Here is a 25,442-nt window from a genome sequence, read left to right on the forward strand (position 1 = left end):
CACCTGCCACAGCCTGGCATGTCAAGCAGTGCATATGTCCACGCCTGGGATCTGAACCGGTGAACTCCGGGCCACCAAAGAGAAGTACGGGAACTTAACCACTGTGCCACTGGGCCACCCCCCCCTTAATTTTTTTTTAAACTATTTTTTTCTTCTTCTCCCCAAAGCCCCCCAGTATATAGTTGCGTATTCTAGTTGTGAGTGCCTCTGGCTCTGCCATGTGGGACGCTGCCTCAGCCTGGCCTGATGAGCGGTGCCACGTCTGTACCCAGGATCCAAACCAGCGAAACCCTGGGCCACTGAAGCAGAGTGTGAGAACTCAACCACTCGGCCATGGGGCTGACCCCTCCACTTTAATTTTTAATCGTAGGAAAATGCATAATATAAAATTTGCCATCTTAACCATTTTGAAGTATACAAATCAGCAGTGTGAAGTATATTCTCCAGAACTCTTTTCATCTTCCCAAACTGAAACTCAGTCCCCATTAAACACTAACTCTCCATTCGCTCCCTCATCCAACCCCCCTTCTGCTCTCTGGCTCTAGGAATCTGACTGCTCTCGGGACCTGGTATCAGTGGGATCATACAGAATCTGTCCTTTTGTGACTGGCTTATTTCACTTAGCGTAATACCCTTGAAGTTCATCCATGTTGTAGCATGTGTCAGAATTTCCTTCCTTTTTTAAGGCTGAATAATATTCCCGTGTAGGTCTAAACACATTTTGTTTACCCACTCATCCATCAGTGGACACTTGGGTTGCTTCCATTTTGGCCACTGTGAACAATGCTGATATGAACATGGATATAAGCTCTCTCTTTGAGACCTGCTTTCAGTTCTTTGGGGTATATAACCAGACCAAACAGTCAGTCTATTTGTAATTGTTTGAAGCACCGCCATACTGTTGTCCGCAGCAGCTGCACCGTTTTCCATTCCCACCCACAGGCACAAGGGTTCCAGTTTCCCCACACGCTCACAGGCGAAGAGGACGTTTTTCAGAACCATATTCACGTCTAACAAAGAGAGCCATTTTAAGTCATTTCATTTTATTGAGGTAAACATCTTTAAACAAGTCAAAGAATAAGAAACTATTACAAAAATGCAAATAGTCACAATGACAGCAGACCAGAGACCACAGAATTTAAGTCTTATCATGTGAATTCAATTAATTTGCTCTCACGAAAAGCACAGAACGCCCTGCCTGCTGGGAAGCGGCTTGCACACGTTTACCTAACACAGGGCTTCTGGACTTGGGTTATCTTAACAACACATCAGCACTTTAAGAGTTTGAAATCAGTTAACTAGATGGAGGAATCCTTTCACAACATATATGTGAAGTCATCACAATGGACGCTTCAAATATCTTACAATGTTATTTGTCCACTATACCTCAATGAAGCTGGAAAAAAAGAATTTGGATTTAGGACCTATGAATGATTTTAAAATATGGGGAGAAAAGTTCACAGCAAAAGCAGCTGCTGAGCTAAGAAAAAAATTGGACTCATTACAAAGACAGGCACTAATTCATTTTCAGTACCAAAGGGACATTTCATGTGCTTCTCGAAGGCAGGAAAATGCTCTCCAACTGGAAAAGGGAAATACTCATTATAGGGTGTTATAAAAAAGCACAAATTCTTTACACTTTCATTATCAGGTTTTTATGTTTTTCTCACTCTGCCAATTATTTAAAATCTATAAACAAAGCAGTTTGAGCAAAGCAACAGGTGATGGACTGACTGCAGCAATAATGCAATGCAAGCGGGGGCTCACGCCTGCCGAGGGACAGCGAAGACAGAAGGTGAAATCTCAAAGTGGACCTTGCGCGTATACCAAAGTAAAATATATTGGGTGACATTTTCTAGTCTAATCTAGAGTTTTTCATTTTTCTACTCAGTTTTTTAAAATAGCATTAATTTCTTTTTTTGTTGAATTTAGAACCACTGTAATTAAAAGTATTATGATAGCTTTAAATTTTATGGAAAATTCATTTGTATACAAAAGGATACGAAATTAGTCTTTAATGTTTTAAAATCACAATATTAGAAAAATCATGGGTGTGTACAATTCACTAAAAAGGTTCCTGGCTTTGCCTGTTTGCTGAAGCACTAAATAGTCTACACCGCAATCGAGATAATTATGATCCAAAAATCACTGCTGGTTATTGGGGGCCATCTTGCCAACAGCAGGGGAACAAATTCATAGGTTTGAGGTTTTATCCTCCAATTCAAGATTTGGGCCTTTTGTAAAATACTTGCAATGTTTTTTGAAATATTCAGTCAAAAAATAGGTAAATAATTCTAGGCATTCCCTCGAACTTTGGAAAAATTGTGACCATCCCTTGTCATGAACCTAATTGTTTCAAAGAAACAATTCAAAGAATATGCTGAAACTTCTAACCTGCATTAAGAGTTAAGCGCCATCAAAACGAAACTTGCATCTCTACAGCTTGTCCATCATGTCCAGGATCATCTCGCAGGTCACGTCTTCGTCCAGGTCCTCGGTTCCCGCCGTGGTTTCTCCGGGCTCGACGGGAGCCGCCTCTCCTGGGGACTGTCCTCCCTGCGCAGCGGAAGCCTCCTCAGCAGCAGCTTCTTGGGGGAAAGGCACAGGGTTGGCAGATTTAAAACAAAGCCAAGAAGTCAGTGCAAAGATATTTCGGAAACAACCACAATTTTTAACACAGCAGCGAACATTTTAAAAAACGACCTTTCCATTTATAGGACAAATACGCTGCTCTCGACTCTCTGCTCTAAGTCAGAGTTTCCCGAGCTCAGCTCTGCAGACTTAGGGCTGCACGCTCTGTGGCTGGGCCGTCTCGAGCACTGGAGGATGTTCAGCCTCGGCCTCCACCCGCCGGATGCCAGTAGAAGCTCCTCCTCAGCTGTGACGACAAAAAATGTCTCCAGACATCGCCACATGTCCCTGGGGGGCCAAACTGCCCCCGGGTTTAGAACCACAGCTGTAGAGCGAATGTGGGTCCTACAGACTGTAGAGAGTGGGGATGCTCACACAAGTCTTGTTTCAGAGCCCACGGAATGACCCCGATGAAATGAAAACAGCTGCTCGCAGAGGATCTGTCCCTTGGGCCGATCCACATACATGGAGTCAGTTCGGGTCAAGCCTTGTCCTGGGTCCCGTGAGCCACACCCAGATCCAAAAGCATCCGTGCCCACGGCCCCAGCAGCTTTGAAACAGTCAGCCCAACTCCGGGAGGTTAAAAACAGAAGATCACGGGAGATCTACCCACATTCAACGCCCTGCCCATTTTCCAAATTACCTCCCAAGCCCAGCACGGAACTTGACTGCCTGCCCACTGGGATGGGAGACGACGGGCCCACTTAAGGATGCTTTTTACCCCTCGTTAGTTCAAAGTTGCCTGAAGATATTTCTGCTGGTGGTTCCTTGAGGCATGTTTTGCGGGGGAGAGGGGACGGCACTAAGACCCAGTTCTCAGGGATGAAAAGGAAACGAGCTGGATGGGAAGTGCAGGGCTGTATCTGCCAGTGAACGGGCAGGGCACATGCGCTGACCCCCCAGCACGGCACAAGCAGAAGTGAGACAACTATCTGGATAATACAGCTTTAAAAAAACCCTGAAAGGCAAATTAAGTTGTATTTTTCGCTAACATAAGCCGGTTACTTGTCTCAGTTCACACTTCGCTTAGGGTGCAAGAGCCGACCATGTAAAATATGGGAAATGTTTTAATACGTCCAGCTTCATCATCACTGACTTTTAAACCTACAAGAGCTTTCATGTCTGTGCCCTTCTGGAACGTGGACTTCATGCCGGCAGCTCTGCCAGGGGCCCCTTGAGGCCAGAGGAGAAAGCAGCGATGCCTGCAGTGGGTTGAACAGTGGCCCCTAAAAAGATATGTCCATATCCTAACGCCCCGAGCCTGTGACTGTGACCTCATTTGACACAAGGGTCTTTGAAGCCATAGTTAAGTTAAGGATCTCGAGATGAGATCACCCTGGATTTTCCAGGCAGGCCCTAACTCCAATGACAAGTGTCTGTCTAAGAGACAGAAGAGGAGAGACACAGACACCACGGAGAAGCCATGTGACCATGGACACACAGACTGGGGTGACGCAGCCACAAGCCAAGGGACGCATGGAGCCACCAGAAACTGGGAGAGGCCAGGAAGGACACTCCCTTAGAGCCAGCAGAGAGGGCCGATGCCTTGATTTAGGAATTCCAGCCTCCAGAGCTGTGAGAGAATAAACCCACGTTGTCCTAAACCACTCAGTTTGTGCTCGTCTGCTGCAGCAGCCCTAGGACACGAACTCGGCGCCCAGCGTCCCACCAGGCTCCCGCCACAGCCCACCAGCACGACTGATGAGCGCCTTGAGGGCAAGGGGGGCAGGAGCATGCATGTCGGTCACTCCGCCCCGCCAAACCCGTGTGATGGGGGGGGGGGGTGCTCTGAGCGGTGGGTGAGTCACCACCCACGTCACTGATAACCAAACCGGGCGAAAGGAAGCTCGAGACCTGCCCACAGTGGCAGGAAGCGCAGCAGAGCTGTGGGGATCAGGCACCTTTGGGGTCTGGCACTTAGGGGCTCTGGGCGCGTCCCCTGCACAGTAACGCTCAGCACCCCGGCAAAGTCATACCAAGAAAATCACTGTCAAATTAAAACCCAGTTCGTTTAAAAAGAGGTACCGTCTTCCTTTCCCGCCTCCTTCGGGCCGGCCGGCTTCCTCCTTCTCATTCTTCGTCCTTCTCCCGAGGTGGCCAACTTTTCTTGCCCCGGTTCACACTTCTCCGAGTGTTTTCGCATGTTAGTCTGTCGAGGAGAGGAGAGAGCACATGGTGAAAATCCAAGTTGGCATCGCCGGAGGAACGCGATTTAAAGCGCACGGAGCGGAGGCGGGTGCCGGGACACGGGCAGCGCTGACCTTTACCATCCCGTACAACAAAGAGAACTGTTTAAAGGTGAGCCCCTCTGTTGTGTTTGGGTCTAGCCAAAAGCTAGTTTATTTTTAACCCTGTTTTATAATAATAGAAGTCAACGAGAAGACCAAAGCTATTTTCCTAGAATGCATCTACTCCCTAAAGTGAGAATTGATGTTAAAACAGAAATACGGAAATCAGTAACATACCACACAGATTTTACTGCCAGGCCGGTTTCTCTGCTGACCTACTATGCACAGTTATTAAAACTGCACACAACATTCAGAATTCAAAGAGAAGCTCGCGATTTCCCAGGCAAGCCTACCAGCGATACATTCCCATGGAAGAACACAGCATCTTGGCTGTGGGGTCTGTTAAAGTCTTGGCCTATTTTTTAAACTTATTAAAATAAGTTAGAACATTTTCACTAATCGAAAAGTTCATAGGCAAAAGTAAGATGCTGTGACATGTCATTAAATTGGCTGATTATGTAAAACATGCCATCCAGTTTCCGTTTCGACGCGAGTGTGGCGTCAGCAGGACCGTCCTGCTTACGGAGAAAGGGGGAAGGATTCACGTTTAAGTGGAGGGGAAATCTCTCAGGTTATTTAAATTTCTTCCATTTTATGCTCATCCACAAGGGCTGGCGGACTGTGGCCTGAGGGCCAGAGCTGGCCTGCCCATTGTTTTTGTAAAGCAAGTTTTTGGGAACACGGCCACATCATGCACGAATTCTGCGTCTAAGTCAGTTTTTGAGACGGACTTGAGCAGCTCGGGCAGAAACTCTCCGGCCAGTGAAGCTGAAATACTATCTGGCCCTTTATAGGACAAGTTTGCCAGCCCCTGGTTTATATGATGGTTGTGGATGAACGAAGCCTTTTGGGGTCAAGAATTCCTTTGTAAATATGATAAAAGCAACGGTTCCTTCCCCAGCAAATTGCGTATATGTCTACACACACACACATCTACCTATAACTTCACGAGCCTCACGGTTGACGACAATGGATGACAGTTTTGGAACTAACCAAACCAAACCATGTCCAGCCTATAAAAGAGGATTAAGGTTTTAAGAAAACTTACAGGACATTTCAGCTATTTAGGACTCACAGGGCAAAGTAATACGACAAACTTTTGTGTCAGAGAAACGTTTCTCAAGAGAGGAGGAAGCCAACATTCTGAACAGGGAGCAGGGTCCTTCCCGGAGCGAACGGGGCCTGACTTGTGACATTCCCATACGGAGACACACTGTGACGACCGAGTGTTAAAGAGCAGAAGTTTGCGAATAATCTACTTTTTAAAAGTTAAACTGGATTCAAATATCCAGATATGCTTTCATCTATTTCTTTCTTTATTTATTTTTAAAGACTTTTTAAGACAAGTTTTAGGTTCACGGCAAAATTGAGAGGGAGGTAGAGATTTCCCACAAGCCCCTGCCCCCACAGGCGCAGCCTCCCCCACTATCAACATCCCCACCACAGCCTAGTCATCCTTCTCCCCACCCCAGCCCCTGGCAACCACTGACCTTTTTACCGTCCCCTTAGTTTTGCTTTTCCCAGAATGCCATTCAGTTGGAACCATACAGCACGTGGCCTTTCAGATCCGTGTCTTCCACTTAGTGATATGCATTTAAGGTTCCTCCACGTCTTTTCGTGACTTGACAGCTCCTTTCTTTTCAGTGCTGAATAATACTCCATTGTCTAGGTGTATCACAATCTCCACCCATCTACTGAAGGACATCTTGCTTGCTTCCAAGTTTTGGCAGTTATGAATAAAGCTGCCATAAGTATCCGTGGGCAGGTTTCTGTGTGGACGTGAGCTTTCAGCTCCTTTGGGTAAACACCAAAGAGCTTGATCGCTACACTGGATGCTAAGAGTCTATTCAGCTTAATAAGAAACTGCCAAACTGTGTTTTAGAGCGGCTGCGCCATTTCGCATCCCCAGCAGCATGGAACGAGAGCGCCTGTTGCTCCACATCCCCGCCAGCACGTAGCGGCGTCAGCGTGCTGCATTTTGACCATCCCAATAGGAGTGTGGTGGTACCGCACTGTTGTTTCAGTTTGCGTTTCCCTGGCGACAGACAATATGGAACAATTTTTCATGTTTATTTGCCATCTATATATCTTGTTGGCTGAGGTGTCTGGTAAAGTCTTTGGCCCATGTTTTAATCCGGCTGTCTTCTTATTGTTGCGTTTTAACAGTTCTTTGTATTTTTTTGGATAACAGTTCTTTATCAGATGTGACTTTTGCAAATATTTTCTCCCAGTCTGTGGTTTTTCTTCTCATTCTGTTGACACTGTCTTTCACAGAGCAGAAGCCCGTAATTTTAATGAGGCCCAGCTTATCAATTATTTCTTCCATGGATCCCGTCTTTGATGTTTTATCTAAAAAGGCACCACCATGCCCAAGGCCATCTACGTTTCCTCCTGTTTAGCTTGTAGGAGTTCTACGGCTTTGAATTTTACCCTTAGGTCTGTGATCCATTTTGAGCTAGGTTTTTTGAAGGGTGTAAGGTCTGTGTCTAGCTCCTTTTTTTTCTTTTTCTTTGGATGTCCAATGGTTCCAGCGCCAGCTGTTAAAAAGAGTCTCTTTTTTCCATTGTGTTGCCTTTGCTGCTTTGTCAAAGATCAGCTGACTATATTGACGGGGGTTACCTCTGGGCTTTCTATCCTGTTCTACTGAACTATTCGTTCTTTCACCAATAGCACTCCGTCTTGATCACTAGAGGCTTACAGTAAGCCTTGACACTGAGTGCTGTCAGTTCTCCAACTTTGTTCTCCTTCCACGTCGTGTCGGCTACTCTGGGTCTTCTGCCTCTCTATACGAACTTCAGAATCAGTGTGTCGATCGACGTCCCCAAAACAGCTTGCTGAAATCTGACAGGGACCGCGCTGAATCTACAGATCAAGCTGGGGAGAGCTGACATCGTGACGGTATTGAGTATTCTCACCCACGAACGCGGAACCTCTCTCCGTTTATTTAGATCTTCTTTGATTTTGTTCATCAGAGCACTCTTCACTTCCGTCACAGTGTTTTTTATCTCTAGCATTTCTTTTGGTTCTTTCTTAAGATCTCCATCTCTCCTGACATTGCCCGTCTGCTCTCGCGTCTTTATCTGTCTTTATCTGTCTGCTTTACCCATTAGGGCCCTTAGCACACTAATCATGGCCATTTTAAATTCCAGGTCTGATAATTCCAACATCCCTGCCGTGTCTGGTTCTGAGGCTTGCTCTGTCTCTTCCGATTGTGGTTTTCGCCTTTTGGGTTGCCTTGTTATTTTTTCCTGCTACCTGGGCACGATGGACGAGGTAAAAGGAACTGGTGCGGGGGGCCTCTAGTGACGCGGTGGTGAGGTGGGGGAGGGGAGCATCTGCAGCCCTGTGAGAAGGTCTCAGGGTTGTAATCAGTCTGCGCCTCTGCACTATGAGCTTCACCATGTTCCTCAGTTTCTTTTTCCTCCCCCCTTAGGTGGGACAGGAAGGCTGGAGTGGGCTGGAGTCGGCTATTTCCCTTCCCGGCTCAGCTAGGCTCTGATGATCAGCGTAGGCTCTGGTTAAGGAGTGTGCAGCCTTGTTCAGAATAGAGGGCTCCGGGGGGGGGGTCTCAGAACGGTTCTCTTCCCCCTCCCCACGCGGAAGGGGATTTTTTTAGACATTCACTGTGGGAACCTGGTTGAACTCCTGGTAGTAAAACATAACATTGTCGGGGGGCCCCCTACGCAGATCCCTCTCTAGTTTTCAACTCTCTGTAGGTGTCCACTCTGAGCCTCCAGCAATTCATCAATTACAGGCCAGGTTTTCCCACCGGCGCAGTTTTTCTGCTTGTGAGTGCCTGCCCAGGCAAGCCGTGACGCCCTGTATTCACCTGTCTGTCTCTCCAACCCTGGGGGCATGGTTTGCCCTGTACCCTCCCCTCTCTTACAGATCCTAGAAGAGCAATCGATTTCTCAGTCTGTCCAGCTTTTTACTTGTTAGGATGGAGCGAGGACTTCCGGGCTCCTTACACGCAGAACCGGAACCGGGGAGTTCCTTTCATTTATTTTTTAGACAGCTTTATTGAGATACAATTCACACACCATGTGATTTGTCCATTTAAGTTTATAATTTAGTGGTTTCTAGTTTCTTCAAAGAATTATGCAACCATCATCACAATCAATTTTAGAATATTTCAAAGAGAAATCCTATACCCTTAACAGTCACTCTGCATGCCCCCCTCCTCTGGCTCCTGGCAACCCCTGTCTACTCTCGGTCTCCCTGAATTGCCTGCTCTGGACATTTCACACAAATGGAGTCAGATGCTATGCGGCCGCCCGGCTCCCTCAAGGTTCGCCCACGGTGCGGCACGTGCCCGCACTTCACTCCCTTTTCTGGCTAACATCCCACTGAAGGGATTTCCCATATCTGATCTGTTCATCAGTTGATGGACACTGGGTGGTTTCCACTTTTTGGCTGTTAGAAGGATGCTGCTGTGAATGTTTGTGTATAAGTTTTTGTGTGGTTCTATGTTTTCAGTCCTTTGGGGTACGTGCCTCGGAGCAGAACCGCTGGGTCATATGGTAACTTTATGCTGAACTTTTTGAGGACCTGCCAGATTGTCTTCCAAGGCGGCTTCACTATTTTAACATACCACCAGCAAAGGCGGAGGGTGCTAATTTTTCCACATCTTTTATTATCTGTCTTCTTGAATTGCAGCCGTCCTCATGGCTGGTCCCACAGGCAGCTCACTGTGATTTTTTTTTTTTGAAGAAAGGCAGACTGCCCCATGCAGCGCCCCATCTGGACGCGTCTGGAGTCTTGGAAGTTTGTCCCCTACGTTCTCCTACTAATGGACCCTGAGAGCTTGTTCGGAGGTTCTAGCAGGGCAGCGCAGCGACTTATACCCTTGAGCGAAGAACGGTCCTCCTGTCGGGGAAGGTCGTCCTCTTGGACCAAGCGTGCAGCTTCTGGAAGGAAGCACACAGGGTGGTGGAAAGGACACCCGCCTGGCCAGACAGATCAGCCAAACCAGCCCGGGCGATCAACGGGGAGACAGCTGTTGCAGCCAGATGCCCTCACGTCCTATCTCTCTGTGGTTTTTATGCCGACGTCCCTAGTGACTGATGACGCCGAGCATCCTTTCACAAGCCTCTTGGCCACTGGTTTATCTTCTTTGGAGAAATGCCTACTCAGATCCTTTGCCTGTCTTTAATTGGGTCTATGTCTTTTCACTATTGAGTTGTAGGAGTTCTTTATATATTCTAGGTGCAAGTCCAAATATGCTTTCTTGAATGGAAGAAAAAGTTTCAAAACTTCTGATTTTACGCTCCGAGGGAATCTCTGAGCTGACCCGCTCTTTCCTCTGCTTTCTTGTTTCTCACGCCGAAGAGCAGTTTCTTCACAACTTTAACTCAGCGTGACTGACACTGTTTCTGGAGTGTTGCCACCACTCCTATTTGGTATTTTGAACTAATAGCATTAATACTCCAGAATTATTCCACTCTGCTACCCAGAAAAACACAATTACCCTACTATTTCCTTTTCAGAGAAAAGGTAGTTTTTTCCACAAAAGTACTCAACCTCAGATCATTCAAAACTCTTATCAAGTCAGACCGGAGCCCACACTGTCCAGGATCTGGCTGACCATCTGTGGGGGTTGGAAAACGTCCATAAATTCTCTGACACTCTTCCTTTCAAAAGAAAGCCCTTGAGTGTGGGCTGGACTTTGGGATTCGTTTCTAATGGATAGAAGTAATGTTGTGTCACTTTTAAGATGAGGTGACAAAAGGCACCGTGGCTTGCTCCTTGCTCTCTCTTACTTGCTCTGGGTTATGAGGACACGGGAGTAACCCAATGGAGAGGTCCATGTGGTGAGGAACTGGGGCCCCTGCCCACTGCCATGTGAGGGCGCCATCTTGGAAATGGGTCCTCCTGCCCTAGTCGAGCCCTCAGTGATGCAGCCGCGGCGATGCCCTGCCTGCACCTCAGGAGAGACGCTGAGCCAGGGCTGCCCAGCCGAGCCACAGCCACGTTCCTGACCCACAGAAAATGTGAGACAATAAGTGTTGGTTGTTTTAAGCCACTAAGTTTTGAGGTAATTTGTTACGCAGCAATCGGTAACTAACACCCCAAAAAGAACAAAATTGAAGAGGAAACGTATTTCTCAGCACAGTACCAACAGCACTTTCTAAAAATGTCCAGAAAATGTTCTGACAATTGCGTTCTCTCTGTGAAGGAGCCTCAATCTAACTCACGGGGACAATTTTGAAATGTTACACTGAAAGCAGGGGTTCTCTAGAATTCGGGGAGTCTGAGACATCCCAAAACTATCGACAAGATTTTGGTTGTAGGATTGTCTTTTTGCACAGAAGGGGAGACCACACTTTTACAAGATTCTCAAGAGTTTTGTGACTCCAAAAAACTAATAACCACTTTCCCTTCCCTCCGGCACGTGAAGTCCTGGCGAGCTCCTATCATCAGGTTTAGACTCCCGAGGGCGACACCGGGAGACAGAGGGACCTCCTCCAGGAGCCATCACATGACAGAAGTGAGCTTACCCAGCGAGAAAAGCCTCTGCCACACTTGGGGCATTCGTAGACAGTTGGGATGAAATCTGTGTCATGGTGCTTCTTGAAGTGAACGTTTAGAAGCTGCTTCTGTCGGAAACACTTATTGCAGGAAAGGCAGGCAAACGGCTTCTCTCCAGTGTGGGTGCGCGTGTGAACCGTCAGGTGCCGTTCCTAGGAGGGAAGAGGAAGAAAACAAACAGCTTAGCTATTTACGGGAAGTTTTCAGTATTAGACATTATTTTTGTATGCTTTTTTTTTCTCCCTCTCCAAAGATGAGCATGCAATTAAGAAAAATCATAGCAAACACCCACTGCTAGGGCAGCAGCACGGACTGGCCGTCTACAGACAAACTTGTACACGGCTGGGTTCTCATCCCAGCTTCTGCCTTCAGTCTGCTGGGGATGTCGCTGTGGTTGAAACAGATGAAGAAAATCTTCTCTCAAAGATATGTGGTTGGAAAAGGGAGCAGAATTTTAATGATTTTTTCAAATAATTGTGGACATTCTTCTCTGATATTACACCAAAACTCAACAAGTGGTAATTTCTTAAAAATTGGTTAAAATATAAATCTGAAACCACAACAATGAACTTTTTGTACTCTGTTACATTAAAATCTGTTCATTTATCTTTTCCTTTGAATGGGTCTTTTACCCAAGCATGATTTTGTAAAATAATCAATTGATCATTTGGAAACCATCAGTTTACTGAGTTACAGAGTTTCTAAGTGTTGACACATTTCATCATTCTTCAGAAAAAACCAGTCTTAGAATCACTCCAATCTCGTTAGAAAAGTCTTCAAGTACCAGGAAGCCGCCAAGCTCGCAGTGGGAGACAGAAGTTTTCCAAAATTCTAATTCTCACCTCCTCTTGAAAGCTGAAATTGTACCCACAGCAACACATGTTTTCCTGGAAGTGACAGGGTCACTTCACTTACTTTCAGGAAAAGGTCTGCCACATACACAACAACTGAAAGGCAGAGGTTGTCTGTCTCTTGTTCTTTCAAGTAAAGATGGTGGTTCATGAGAAAGCAGCTAGTTGAGCTGGTAACTCAAACCCCCACTTTCCTCCAGAGAACCGGGGGGCTGGCAGACTGCAGCGGGCTCGATGCCAGCTTCCCAGCTCATCACGCAGAATCTTAGAAAGGCGAGTTTTCAGGGACAAGACTGAATAAATTTAATAACTTTTGATGCTTCGTGAGGGACATTTTGTGTGTGTGTGTGAGGAAGACTGGCCCTGAGCTAACATCCGTGCCCAGCTTCCTCTACTTTATGTGGGATGTCGCCACAGCACAGCCTGACGAGTGGTGCTAGGTCCGTGCCCAGGATCTGAACCCATGAACCTCGGGCTGCTGAAGCAGAGCGCGTGAACCTACAAACTATGCTACTGGGCTGGCCTCATCAAGGACATCCTAAAGCAAAACTGCCCCTTATTTTTGCTGCCAGTGCACTAAGGTGACATGGTGACCATCCTGTTTGGTGTCACTGCTTTGACTGCACTGAGGCATCCCTGCGGCCTCTGCACCGTCGGTGCCAACGCTAACAGCACAAAGAACAAGTGATGCCTCAGCCTTATTATGACAGCTGTTCTGACCCTATCGCCCTGACTGGTCTCGAGGGCTCTGTGAACCATCCTTTAGGAAGGGTGGTTGTAAACCATTGGCTCACACTGCCTTCTGGCTCTTCCGAACAGTCTCTTTTATTAAAGCATGGCTTCTTCCCAGTGTTTTCAAAGCAACAGAAAATCCCGCCACCACCCTCCCTTCTTCCGTATTCCGCCGCCTCCCGCCTCCCCACATGGACCCAGCACGGCACCTGCTTGCAGGAGTAACTGCAGTGCTTGCACTGGAACCTCTTCTCGTTCTTGTGGGTCTTCTGGTGCTGAATGAGGGCGTAGCGTTCGTGGAAGACGGCAGAACAGTGGCGGCACTTCATCTCCGTGGCTTTGTAAGTGTGCAGGTTGCGCAGGTGGACCCCTGAAACAGCCACAGCACGTCACATGCGGGAAGAGGGTGATTTCCTGTGAAGCCGAGGCCCCCGCCCTCTAGGTCAGCGTTTCTGAACCTCGGCACTGTTAACACGGGCCGGCTGACTCCTTCTTGGGCAGAGCGGGGTGGGCTCTCCCGTGCACTGGGGGAGGTTTAGCGCATCTCTGGCCTCCACCCGCCAGCGGCCAATAGCGCCCTTTCCTCCCTAGTTCTGACAACCAAATGCCTCCAGAAATGGCCACACGTCTCCGGGGGTAACGCCATTCCTAGTTGAGAACCACTGCTCCAAACGAACAGCACACTGACCCCCATTCTAACGCCCTTGCCATATGGAGTTAACTGTTACGTAAGGCAGGGCCGATTGGACCTGACACGGTCACTTAACAAAGCACTTTGAGAACCTTATCATGGTGTGGGTGGATTTTTAGGATATTGTTAAGCTGGTTTTACATAAAAAGATATAACTTCTGTATTTTAACTTTTAAAAAAGTCCAGATGTTAGAAGTCAATGCCCTGTTTTTTCCTACATCATAACTGACCTGAGACATGCAGTAAGGTCTGACTGGATCTGCTCTAGGATAATTTCTGCTCAACTGAGTGTAAAGCATGGCAGGGTTTTTTTTTTTTTTTTTTTTTTTTTTTTTGGTGAGGAAGATTGTCCCTGAGCTAACATCTGTGCCAATCTTCCTCTATTTTGTATGTGGGATGCCTCCACAGCATGGCTTGATGAGGTGGAGGTCTGCACCAGGGATCTGAACCTGCGAACCCCAGGCTGCCAAAGTGGAGCACGTGGACTTACCCACTATGCCATGGGGCCGGGCTCTGCATGGCAGTTTTGAGATCCTCTGTGTTAAGAGGCTAAATGAAAACTGACAACTGCTGGTGGGGGTGGGGCCTGGACACGCTGCCTCGGTCATTTACAGAGCCTGACTTCTCACCTGGTGACGACAGGCTTGTTCACAAAGCACCAGACTGGGGCACACGCAGTGCCACGCACTGGGTGGGAGATGACCTGTATCTCTTCGCTACAGTGTCACAAAAGTCTCGTTTCCCTCCTGAGCCACAGGCTCTGCCCCTCGTGCCCTACAGACGCTGTGTGTGCGGCACGCTCGTAGCTATAGTAACACTGACAGAATGCTCCAGATGAAAAATAAAGCTCAGGCTTCATCTTTACCCTTTCAGAGATGTTTTCAAAACAGAGCATCTCATCTCCAGAATTTCTCTGGGCAAACTGGTCACTCTGTATTTTTGCTAACATGTTTTGAGCAATACAGGGTTATGTATTTTGAAGAGAAAAAAAGATCATGGGAAACAGGAGGCCAGGGACCCTGAAACAAAGGAGAGAGGCCGGTTCACTCACTTCCCCCCTTGCTGCCCACGGCTAAATCCCGGCTGCTTTCGCTGCAGGCGGACGGAGCCCAGGCTCCAGCGTCTGGCATCAGAGTCGCACACAGTGAGGCCCGCTCCTGCTCCACTAGGAGGGCGGACACGTCACAGCGTGGATCTCGTGTCACAGGCATGACACAAAGTGAGTTTTACGGAGAGAACTGTCCAGGCTCTTACTTTCAGACCCTCAGCTTCCAGCGCCACTTAGGATCCCAGCAAGGGCTGGAGAGCACTTTGCTGAATGTCACGGAGAACAGAACCCGCAGCCAGGCCACCCCCTGGCACCCTGTCACAGGACTCCGGTGCAGTTCAGCCCGGGTCTCTGAGCCCCAGCTCCATCATCTGTAAAAACAGGCTCAAGATAGGACTAAAATAACAGCCCTGGAAGTGCTCTATGAGCTGAAATGCCACGAGAACTCATCGCGTGTCCTGCGCATGCCCCTGAGAACAAGCTGTGACAGTGCACTGATGACATCCCGCCACCAGATGGCACCACAGGACCTGCGGAAGAAAAGTCTTCCCGGCGCAGATCCCCAGGCTGGGCTGCAGGTCCTCGAGGTCCCCGGAATCTGGCCCAGGGCGGGACCCCAAGGAGCCCACAGACGCTGGAGTCAGAGGCAGTGTGCTAAGCCGACACTCACGCAGGTCGCTCTTCCTCGCAATGATGGTGGCACAGTGCGGACACTGGTATTTGGGGACGTTCTCGCTGTGCTTCTGCAGGACGTGTGTCTTCATGGTGCCACTCTGGGTGAAGCGTGCGTGGCAGACGTGGCATTCGTAGGGCTTCTCGCCTGTGATGTGGATGACAAAGGTGACCCCTGCAGAGTGGCTTCACCCCACAAGCCCAGATCCTGGCCAAAGGACACCGGAGCCCAAAGCTTTTCTTTCTGTCCCAAGCCCCCTTTTCAGCCCCTTTGTTATATGTTTAACCCCCCAATTAGTAATATTCCTATAAGATTCCTAAATCCAGCCCAAACAACGGTATGTTGAGTACAGCCGTGTGACAGCAGTCCAGACGGGCGACTCCCCTAACAGCTGGTGGCTACTTGTGGGTTCAAGACAGCCAGCCAGTTCCTCCCCGTGGGGTTACATAAGGAAGAGAGACGCACACGTAATGCTCTACACAACAAAATGCAGAGGAAGCCTATTCTGAAACCAGCACATTTGGCTTTATATTTTGCCTTAGAGTTGAAGGATGAACTAAGGAGCTGACTTTTAATCCCCTGCAACACGTGTGGAAGCAAGTACTTGAAGTTCTACTCCTCACGGTGGGTCAGCACAGGATTTACGGGGCTCCCTTGACGCAAAATAAACGCAAAGGTACAGATCAAAAGCCCCACGTCCCAAAGGCAGCGGGAAATTCACTTTGACTCGTGAGCTTTAATTCTGCCACCAAAGGGTAACTTCCACGCGCCCACTTTGACAGCGGACCACACGCTCCCCAGAGGGCTGCAAGCCCCGGGCCGGTACCTGAGTGCGTCCGCACGTGCCGCTTCAGCTTGTAGGTGTCCTTGCTGGCGTAGCTGCAGAGGCCGCACTGGAAGGGCCGCTCCCCCGTGTGCGAGCGGATGTGCCGTGTCAGCTTGCTCGCCTGGAGGACAAACGAGAGGGATTTACCACGACGGAAGCTCCACGCTTGCCGAGTCTTCAAACAACCAGCATCGTACAAGACGTCCAAACTCATCCCATTTTAAAATCAATGCCTATTTCACACACGAGAACTTGAACCAGCCGCGACTTTTTATTTTCTGCTGCAGAGGATTCTCTTCCTGTGACGCGTGTGTGAGACCCTCGGGGGATCCAGAGGGGTCGTTTCAAGAGACTCAGCTCAACTGCACTTTACCAGGGAGAAACTGAAACCTAGCCACTCAGGGCCATCCGTGGTTTTATTTTCATTCCTAAGGAACATACGCTCAAGAGCTGGAAAGTTTAGATCACGCGGACTGTGCAGAGCCAGAAGATTTCTGTTTGCACATAAAGTGGGAACCTTGGAACATCAGCTCGTCAGTGGACCGTCACGGCTCCGAGTTCCGTGGACCCTAAAGGGCACGTGAATGGAGGACGGCCTTCCTCCCCACTAGGGATGGCTGCCACGTGTCAGGAGTTTCTCATAAGAAGCAATTTTTAAGTTGAAGAAAATTAACTCTAATTTGATTAGTTAATATCCCAGGCAATTAGTTAAAAGGCAAACAAATTACCTCCCATTTGACTACTTTTTGCCTGACTGTTCCATCACCTCCTGGACTGTCTTACTCTGAATTCGCCTGAATTCTGCGGGCCCTTCTCTGCCTCGGGGCTCAGTGGACCAGCAGCCACACCCAGGCTACGGATGTAGGAAGGCCCGCGCCAGCCCTGCTCGTGACCCCGGGAAGGCTACTCCGTCTGGCTCCCCCAAATCGACAGGCACACACAAGCCTGAGGAACGTTCAAGAACAAAAGAAGACTTAGAATGGAAACCAAGATCCAAACGGAAAAATTTAGATTTTCAGAAGAAAAGTAGATGGCTTCAAGTACATCAGAAAGCGAAATAAAAAGAATTTTTAAAATGATAGCATGAAGGGTTTGATAGGATGAGCGGTGTGAAGGATCAAAGAAGGCTGTGGATGCACCTTCTCTGGACAGCTTCAAAAGGGAGGCTTTCGGAGCTGGTGCAGCCGACCCCACAGCTCCCGTACAGTCCTGCTGGCGTACGTGGAAGGGTGGTGTGGTGCAGAGAGGGGCTCAGGCTACGCTCCCTTAAAGCAGACCAGCCTGGCAAGACTTGGAAACTGCAAAAACGGGGGTCAAGGCAGCAGCAGAGGGTGTACAGGCCGAGGCCGACCACTCCGCGGGCTGCGTGCAGACCACCCACCCGGGAAGGGTGTCAGGGGGCCTGGGCATCTGCACTGAGAACAGGACACCAGCAAGAAGTCCACCCCGGGCTCAGGATCTCAGATGGTTTCGTTCTTTGACACCCTCATTTCATGCTTTCATACTACAGGCATAACCTTTAACTCAGAGGAAAAGTAGTTCTTAAAAACCATAATAGCAGAAAAAGATTCTTGGAATCGAAGTGTGACCCTGTGCATGGAATTTCCTAGTTTATGAAACACAGTTGCCTCATTCCTATATTTAAACTCGAGCTGTCCCCTTTCACTCAGTTCTGTTCGAGTGTATCACCGTTTCCCGACGGGCTGGGCCCCAGGAGCCGGCAGGCGCCCTCCCAGACAGGGCGGCCCTTAACATCAATCGCGGGAAACTGAGACGGGAAAGCAGGCATCGTGTTCTGCTACTGTTTCACCCAGAGACCCGCTAAATCTGCGAGAAGGTACAAATAAGACAGTCTGTTGAAGTGACCACAACACGTGACTGAAGTCTGAAACGGGTGGTCTCTGTGACAAGCAGTGGAAATGGCTGGTTAGATCTTCAGGCAAGTTGCTCTGTATCTGCCCACGTGCCGTGGAGGTAAAGTGAAAACTTCCAGCAAAGCTTCAGACTGACCTGCTTTCTAGGTCGGAGCACACACCTTGCTCTTGTGGAACCGAGAATTACAGAAGATACTGGGGGGAACTTTGTGACAAATTTGAGAGTTAGCTCTCAAGCATCACAAGTCACTTTAATTGTAATTTGCACCCCTTTACCTATTGCTTTCACTTTTCGATAATCAAAGAAAAAAAGAAACCCAATTTTCTATTTTAAATTTAGAAGATGGAACGCCTATTATTTCCTGCCTAGATTTGGTGTGAATGACATCTTTAGGAAAAACTATTTTGTAAGAGATTCTGCCGTGAGTTTAACTGAACGACCTTCACGGCTGCTTCTGAGAAGACGCCACAAAGCTTCAGGGACAAGAGTGCACTTACTTCCACGCTGGCGTACTTGCACATGGAGCATTTAAAGGGTTTCTCGTGAGTGTGTTTATAACGTCTGTGTCGGACAAGTTCTCCACTGGTGACAAACGCCATGTCACAGTCGCCACACTTGTAGGGCTTGGTTCCTGTAAAATCACACAGTTTTTCCTATTAAAACAAGATTTAACCATAGATTTTCATAGGAGTTTATAACATAAATTATACTCAGTCGCAAATGTTTTAAAAATTAAGAGGCTCTTTAAACCATAAATAACCCAGACAGATGTGAGAAAATCTCTGTGACTTTCAACATTTTTAACCAAAATTGAAGAAGAAAAGACAAAACGAAAGTCTAAAACAACACATTATTTTAAAGTAGAAATGGGTGGACCAGCCACGGGGAATCGCTTCTCGGTGGTCTTACCCGTGTGGGTGTTGACGTGGTTCCGCAGAAGGGTCACACTGCGGAAGGCCTTCAGGCACAGGTGGCACGTGTGGGGCTTCTCATTGCTGTGAGTTTTCTTGTGACGGTTAAAACTCGAGATTCTAGAAGAGGTGAACCCACAGACGTCACACTGGAAGGTTCGTTCTCCTCCTGCAAGAAGAAGACACAGCGTTTATACATTTGTAAAAATCTTTCTTTAGATGTCCCAATTCCATTAAACACATCAAAGGAAGCTCAGACCAGTAACCTAACTTTACATCTTGAAGAACCAGACAAAAGAGAGAAACCCTGCACCCCTAGCGAGCAGAGGAAGGAAATAATCAAGAGTTATGAGGAGATACATGAGACAGGGAACAGAAAACGACAGAGGACCACTGGACCAAAAGTGGGTTTTTTTAAAAGATCAACACTGACAAACCTTTATCTGGACTTGTAAACAAGAAAAAACAGAGAAAATTCAAATAACTAAAATCAGAAAGAAAAGTGGATATGTTACTACCAACCACACAGAAACAAAAAGGATAATAAGCGAATACAGTGGACAGGTGTGTGCCAACCGACTAGATAACCTAGACGGAATGGAGAAATTCCTAGAAACGCACAAACTACAAAAACCAACTGGAGAAGAACATCCCAACAGGCCTGTAACAAATCTAAACAGACCTGTAACAAATAAAGAGATCGAGTCATTAATCAAAGCCTCTTGACAAAGAAAGCCACAGGACCAGGCGGCTTCACTGCAGAATTCTATCAAATGCTAAAAGAAAAATGAACATCAATCTTTCTCGAACTTAGAAGAACAGGAAACACTTCCGAACTCATTCTGTGAGGCCAGTGTTACTCTGACACCAAAAGAAAAAACAACAGACCCATATCCCTTACGAACACAGATGTGAAAACTTCAACACAACAGCAACAAACCAAATCCAGGAGGGCGGCAAAGGATTGTGCACCACGACCAAGTGGCATTTATCGCAGGAATGCAAGAGTGGTTCCATATGAAATACGAAAATCAATCCAGGTAACGCACCATATTAACAAAAACGATCGTCTCCACAGATGCAGAAAAAGCATTTCACAAATTCCAACATCCTTCCACGATGAAACACTCAACAAACTTGGAACAAAGGTTTATGGATTGAATTATGTTCCCAAGAGATATGCTGAGGTCCTAACGGCAAATATCTGTGAATGTGACCTTATTTGCAAGTAGGGGCTTTGCAGATGTGCTCAAGTTCAGGTGGTCCTACTGGGTGAGGGTGGGTCCTAATCCAATGGCTGGTGTCCTGATAAGAAAAGGAAGACACACAGGGACAGTTTATGTGACAACAGAGGCAGAGGCTGGACTGACACATCTACAAGCCGGGGACTGCCAGGATTGCTGGCAACTCCAGAAGCTAACGGAAAAGCTCAGAACAGATTTGCTCCCACAGCCTTCCAAGAGGGGGTGGCTGTGCCAACACCGTGACTCCAGACTTCCAGCCTCCAGAACCGTGAGAGAACACACTTCTGTTGTTGTAAGTCACTCGTTTGCGGTGTTTTGTTCCAGCAGCCACCGGGAAACGAATACAGGCACCAATTAAAAAATGGGCAAAGGACTTGAACAGACATTTCTCCAAAGAAGACCCAAGAACGGCCAACATGCATACGCAAAGCCGCTCAACATCATTAGTCATTTGAGAAACGCAAATCAAAACCACAGAGAGATCCCTCTTCACACTCACTAGGATGGCTGTAATTTTTTAAAAATGGAGAATGTGTTGGTGAGAGTGTGGAGAAACTGGAACCCTCATGCACTGTGGCGGGAATGTAAACCGGCGCAGCTGCCGTGGGAAGCAGCTTGGCAGCTCCTCAAAAAGGGAAACGGAGTAACCAGAAGACCCAGCAGTTCCGCTCCCAGGTACACACCCCAAAGAAGTGAAAACAGGTGTTCCAACGCACACTTGTACGTGAATGCTCACAGCGGCGTCACCCCCAACAGCCGAAAGGCAGAAAGAGCCTAAAAGTTGCTCGGTGGATGAACGGATGAACAAAACACGGTGGATACACACAACGGGACACTGTTCAGCAACGACGAGTGAAGCGCTGACACGACACAGAAGAACCTTGAAAACACGTGCTACGCGAAAGAATCCAGACACGAAAGGCCATATATTGTATGTGCCTGATTCCAAGTAGAAGAAACGTCCAGAACAGGCAAAGCCACAGAGACAAAAAGTAGAATGGTGGTGGCCAGTGGCTGGGGAGCGGGTGGGGTGGGAAGTGACTGCTTAATAGTTGAGGTTTCTTTTGGGGGTGATGAAGGTGTTTTGGAATTAGTGGCAATGGTTGTAAAAAATTGTGAATATACTAAAAAGCTGAAAATGAGGTAGGAATTGGGGATTTGGGGGTATAATCTCTTGGTTTAAAAATCTGAGAAGCTAATGTATAGCAAAGGTTGCAAACTCTGCCACCTACTGAAGCAGAGGCAATACACCGAACTAAACGACTCTAACCACAGGTAGGAAGGAGGGACGGCGGTGGCAATGCGGCTTTCTAAACCAAGTCACTTCCCAGCCCCGCCACCTGTTCCTGGAGGAAGGAAACAGAGCTGAGTGTTGCCAGAAATGACTTTTTAAAAATGAGCTAGAAATGGAGATTTTAGGGGTGAACTCTCTTCACTTAAATAAGTGAGAGACTAGGGTTTTTTTGTTTTTTTTTTTGGTGAGGAAGAGTGGCTCTGAGCTAACATCTGCTGCCAATCTTCCTCTTTTTGCTCGAGGAAGATTGTCCCCGAGCAAACATCTGTGGCAATCTTCCTCCATTTTGTGTGTGGGATGCCGCCACAGCATGGCATGATGAGCAGTGGGTAGGTCCACACCTGGGATATCCGAAGCCGCAAACCCCAGGCGGATGAAGTGGAGTGTGTGAACTTAACCACTACACCACTGGGCCGGCCCCAAGAAACTAGTATTTTTTTTAAAAGCCAAACAAATAATTTTTGAGGGTCAAATTCACCCTGTGGGCTGTCGTGATGCGGTCTCAGTTTTAATGATGTAATTTCCTCACCTCGCCCGATCTTCCTCTCCGAGCACCCGTCTGTGTGGCTCTCCCGGCACAATAGAGCCGTCCACCCTCATCAGAAGCCACACACTCTGCAGCCACACCCACAGGCCACTCCTGCTGCCAGGAACGCTGATCCCAGTCTTAATGGTTTCCGAGTCCCCCCTCCTGGCCTCACCCAGACATCCTCTTCCCTGGATGGCACCTCTGCTGCCTTCGGACATCACTCCCAGCCCTGCAGCACCGGCTCTCCTCTCCACCAGCCCCACCCCCACGGGGCTGAAAACTAGGGCGCAGGTCAGGGCCCCCCCTTCTCTCTACGTGCACAGTGCTTCGCTGGAACGTCTTTACCGTGTTTTTAAAACGTTTGTGTGCAAAACACAAAACTCTTTTGGATTTGATTCACAATACAGAACATTAGTTTAAAATTTCTCCCATTTCCTGACATTCTGAAAGCAACCGAGAGTCAACCACTTAAAACGTCAACTACCACCTCCTTCCACGGAAGGAAGAGCCGCCCCGTTCCCGGCAGCCTCTCCTACCCCAGGAACTGGCCTACCCTTTGCCTTTTTGTGATCTTTTGGAGAGGTGGCTTTTTCAACACACGCTGGATCAGATGCAGGTTTATCTTCTTGTTCCTCCACGTTTAAGCGTGACATCGTCAGAATAATTTCTTCTCTTCCTTCATTGCCCGGCCCAGCTTCCAAGAGAAAGAGCTGCTCTTCTGTTCCGCCGCTGAACCCTCCTTCAGCCACCAGCTGGGCTTCCTCCAGACCTTTCTCAAGCTAACGAGCAAGAATAAGTATTCAAACAAATACGATACTATTAATTACAATCTGATTAAACTCCTTGCCTTGATGTAACCACAGAATACATAAAGAAAAACAAAAACAAAAGCAGCGCAAAAGACTGTCCATTGCAACTGAAATGCTTAAGCTGTAATTATTAAGCATCAAGAGCTTTGAGGGTGAAACATAAGCTTTTTTCTTTTTTAAACACAATGTACCTTATAGTATTCTAATTAGTGCAACTTTTTTAACTCTTAAAAAAGAACAGGAGGTCTCCCAGGATTTTCCTGGGCATTATTTTCACTGTGTTTAACTTTAAACTGCTTCTCCACACATAACACTGCACAAAGAGCAACTTAAAAAAGTAGTTTTCTGGGTTTCTTTCCCTGCGTAAGGGGTTCGTTTGTTGAAACCAGCCCTACCTTAATCAGGCCAGTGTTTTCAGCCAGGCTCACCACAAACTCACTGTCCCCGCCGACTGCGGCCGCGTTCCCCTCCAGAACGTGCACCTGCACCGCCTGCATCTCTTGCAGGGCGTACACCTCTTCTTGGCCACTGACGGCCAGGCACTGGTGCAGGCTCTGCAGGGACCCCTCTTCAAGCCACAGCAGCGGCTGGAGCCCGCTGCCGGCCTGCTGCACCACCACCTGCACCCCTTCTTGGTGCTCAGGGGCCAGCCAGCTGATGTCCTGCAGCTCCACATCTTCAGAGACGAAGTGCACCGTCTGCAGGGTCAGAATTTGCTTCTGGCTCTCCTCTGTGGGGACCAGCACCAGCTCCTGCCCTCCCTCCAGCATCTTCGCCTGGAGGGCCTCATAGGTGCACTGGGCCTCCAACTCGCCAGGTCTCGGGCCCTCCATCACTGTGCACACGCCATCTTCCTCGGCCTTCTCCTCCAGGACTTCTGGCATTAACTCCAGTTCTTTGATTTTGGTGAACTGCTCAGAAGGGACTGAGATCTCAGTCTCTGCCATGGTGGCTGGGCCTGTTTGAGAAAGCAGCGAGTGGTCTTGGTAAGGCACAGTGGGGTCTGGACCTAGCAGGCTTCGGGGACATCCAGGCCTGATGAGGTTCTCGCCTCAAAACGCTTTGGGCCTTGTAGGGGCCAGGATTAAGTTGGCTCAGCCTAGGCCTAGGAGGGGCTGAGCCTAAGCAGGGTTTAGGCTTAAGCAGGTGTCTGTCCAGAAGATTCTAAAACCAAAAGATCTGGCCCTGAGCAGGCTTCCAGCAAATGCACGTTCCAGGCCTAGCAAGGAGGGGCGTGAGCAGGGTTTGGGTTAGTGCACATTCTAGGCCTAGAAAGCTCGGGCCTGAGCAGGCTTCCAGCAAATGCACATTCCAGGCCTAGCAAGGAGGGGCCTGAGCAGGGTTTGGGTTAGTGCACATTCTAGGCCTAGAAAGCTTGGGCCTGAGCAGGCTTCCAGCAAATGCACGTTCCAGGCCTAGCAAGGAGGGGCCTGAGCAGGGTTTGGGTTAGTGCACATTCTAGGCCTAGAAAGCTTGGGCCTGAGCAGGCTTCCAGCAAATGCACGTTCCAGGCCTAGCAAGCAGGGGCCTGAGCAGGGTTTGGGTTAGTGCACATTCTAAGCCTAGCCAGGTGAGGCCTGAGCAAGCTTTCCACCATTGCATAATTCAGACCGAGCACCATCTGTGGCCCGCAGGTTTTGAGCCTAGAACCTCTAGCCCGCCAGCCTTGGCCAAGCAGGCCTCACGCGCACGCACGCGCACCCACCGGGCCTGGGGCGCCCCCACCCTCCCGGCAGCGCAGCCTGGGCCTCCCGCCCACGCGGCCGCCAGCCGGGCCCTCCCCCGCCGCCCACACCCACGCCCGAGCAGCCTGTGCTCTGAGCCACCGCAGGCTGGCCCCCCGGGCAGCCCCTCACCCTGGAGGCGGAGCCTGAGCGCCTGGCCCGCCCCAGCCAGCTGGGCTCCGCCTTGAGCCTCCGCGTGCTGCAAGCCGCTGCTCGCCGCCAGCCGCCCGGGCGCGAGGGTCGAGGATGGCAGTGCGCAGCCGCAGGGCGGGAAAGGGACAGTGAGCAAGGGGCGGGGCCAGGGGGGAGGGGGAGATGGACGACGACCCCGGGGGAGGCGGGGTTGGGGGGACCTGCAGGGGGTGCTGAGACCTGATGGGGAGGGGATAGATGTGGGGAAATAGAGGGAGACGCGCAGGGGGCACTGAGACCTGGGGGAGATGGATGAAGAGGGGAGTGAGGGTGGACCCACAGGGGGCGCTGAGACGGGGGAGGAGGAGATAGACATGGGGAAATAGATGGGGACCCACAGGGGGCGCTGAGACCTGGGGGAGATGGATGAGGAGGCCAGTGGGGGAACCTGCAGGGGGCGTTGAGATGGGGGCGGGGGGAGGGGATAGATGTGGGGAAATAGAGGGGGACCAACAGGGGGCGCTGAGACCTGGGGGAGATGGATGAGGAGGGGAGTGAGGGTGGACCCACAGGGGGCACTGAGACGGGGGAGGAGGAGATAGACGTGGGGAAATAGAGGGGGACCCACAGGGGGCGCTGAGACCTGGGGGAGATGG

General features: G+C 49.1%; 1 protein-coding gene across 3 annotated transcripts; it reads right to left on the bottom strand.

Annotated features, from left to right (window-relative positions):
- Positions 1-1,022: 1,022 nt before the first annotated feature.
- On the bottom strand, positions 1,023-25,176 carry CTCFL (CCCTC-binding factor like). 3 transcript variants are annotated; one of them, XM_070247245.1, is made up of 12 exons: positions 24,787-25,176; positions 23,326-23,888; positions 22,675-22,900; positions 19,053-19,223; positions 18,641-18,774; positions 16,269-16,389; positions 15,440-15,589; positions 13,240-13,400; positions 11,417-11,599; positions 4,657-4,780; positions 2,395-2,588; positions 1,027-1,582 (listed from the first exon to the last, which is right to left on the bottom strand). In XM_070247245.1, exons 1-11 carry the CDS (start codon positions 25,160-25,162, stop codon positions 2,437-2,439), a joined length of 2,361 nt encoding a protein of 786 aa, XP_070103346.1. In that variant the 5' UTR covers positions 25,163-25,176; the 3' UTR covers positions 1,027-1,582; positions 2,395-2,436. The 3 variants fall into 3 exon arrangements, with proteins under 3 accessions (XP_023482562.2, XP_023482561.2, XP_070103346.1); XM_023626794.2 differs by having other exon boundaries at positions 1,023-2,585; XM_023626793.2 differs by having other exon boundaries at positions 1,023-2,588.
- Positions 25,177-25,442: the final 266 nt, after the last annotated feature.

Source organism: Equus caballus, chromosome 22 (genome assembly GCF_041296265.1).
Source record: "Equus caballus isolate H_3958 breed thoroughbred chromosome 22, TB-T2T, whole genome shotgun sequence".
NCBI lineage: Eukaryota > Metazoa > Chordata > Mammalia > Perissodactyla > Equidae > Equus > Equus caballus.

Bases quoted from the DNA above. Each gene is read 5' to 3' on its own strand.
- CTCFL (XM_023626793.2), bottom strand. From the start codon at position 25,162: ATGTCTATCTCCTCCTCCCCCGTCTCAGCGCCCCCTGTGGGTCCACCC. The intron at 19,224-22,674 runs GTAGGCCAGTTC...TTCTTCTTGCAG, and splicing joins AGATCACAAAAAGGCAAAGG to GAGGAGAACGAACCTTCCAG. The intron at 11,600-13,239 runs GTGCCGTGCTGG...CTTCCCTCCTAG, and splicing joins GCAGTTACTCCTGCAAGCAG to GAACGGCACCTGACGGTTCA.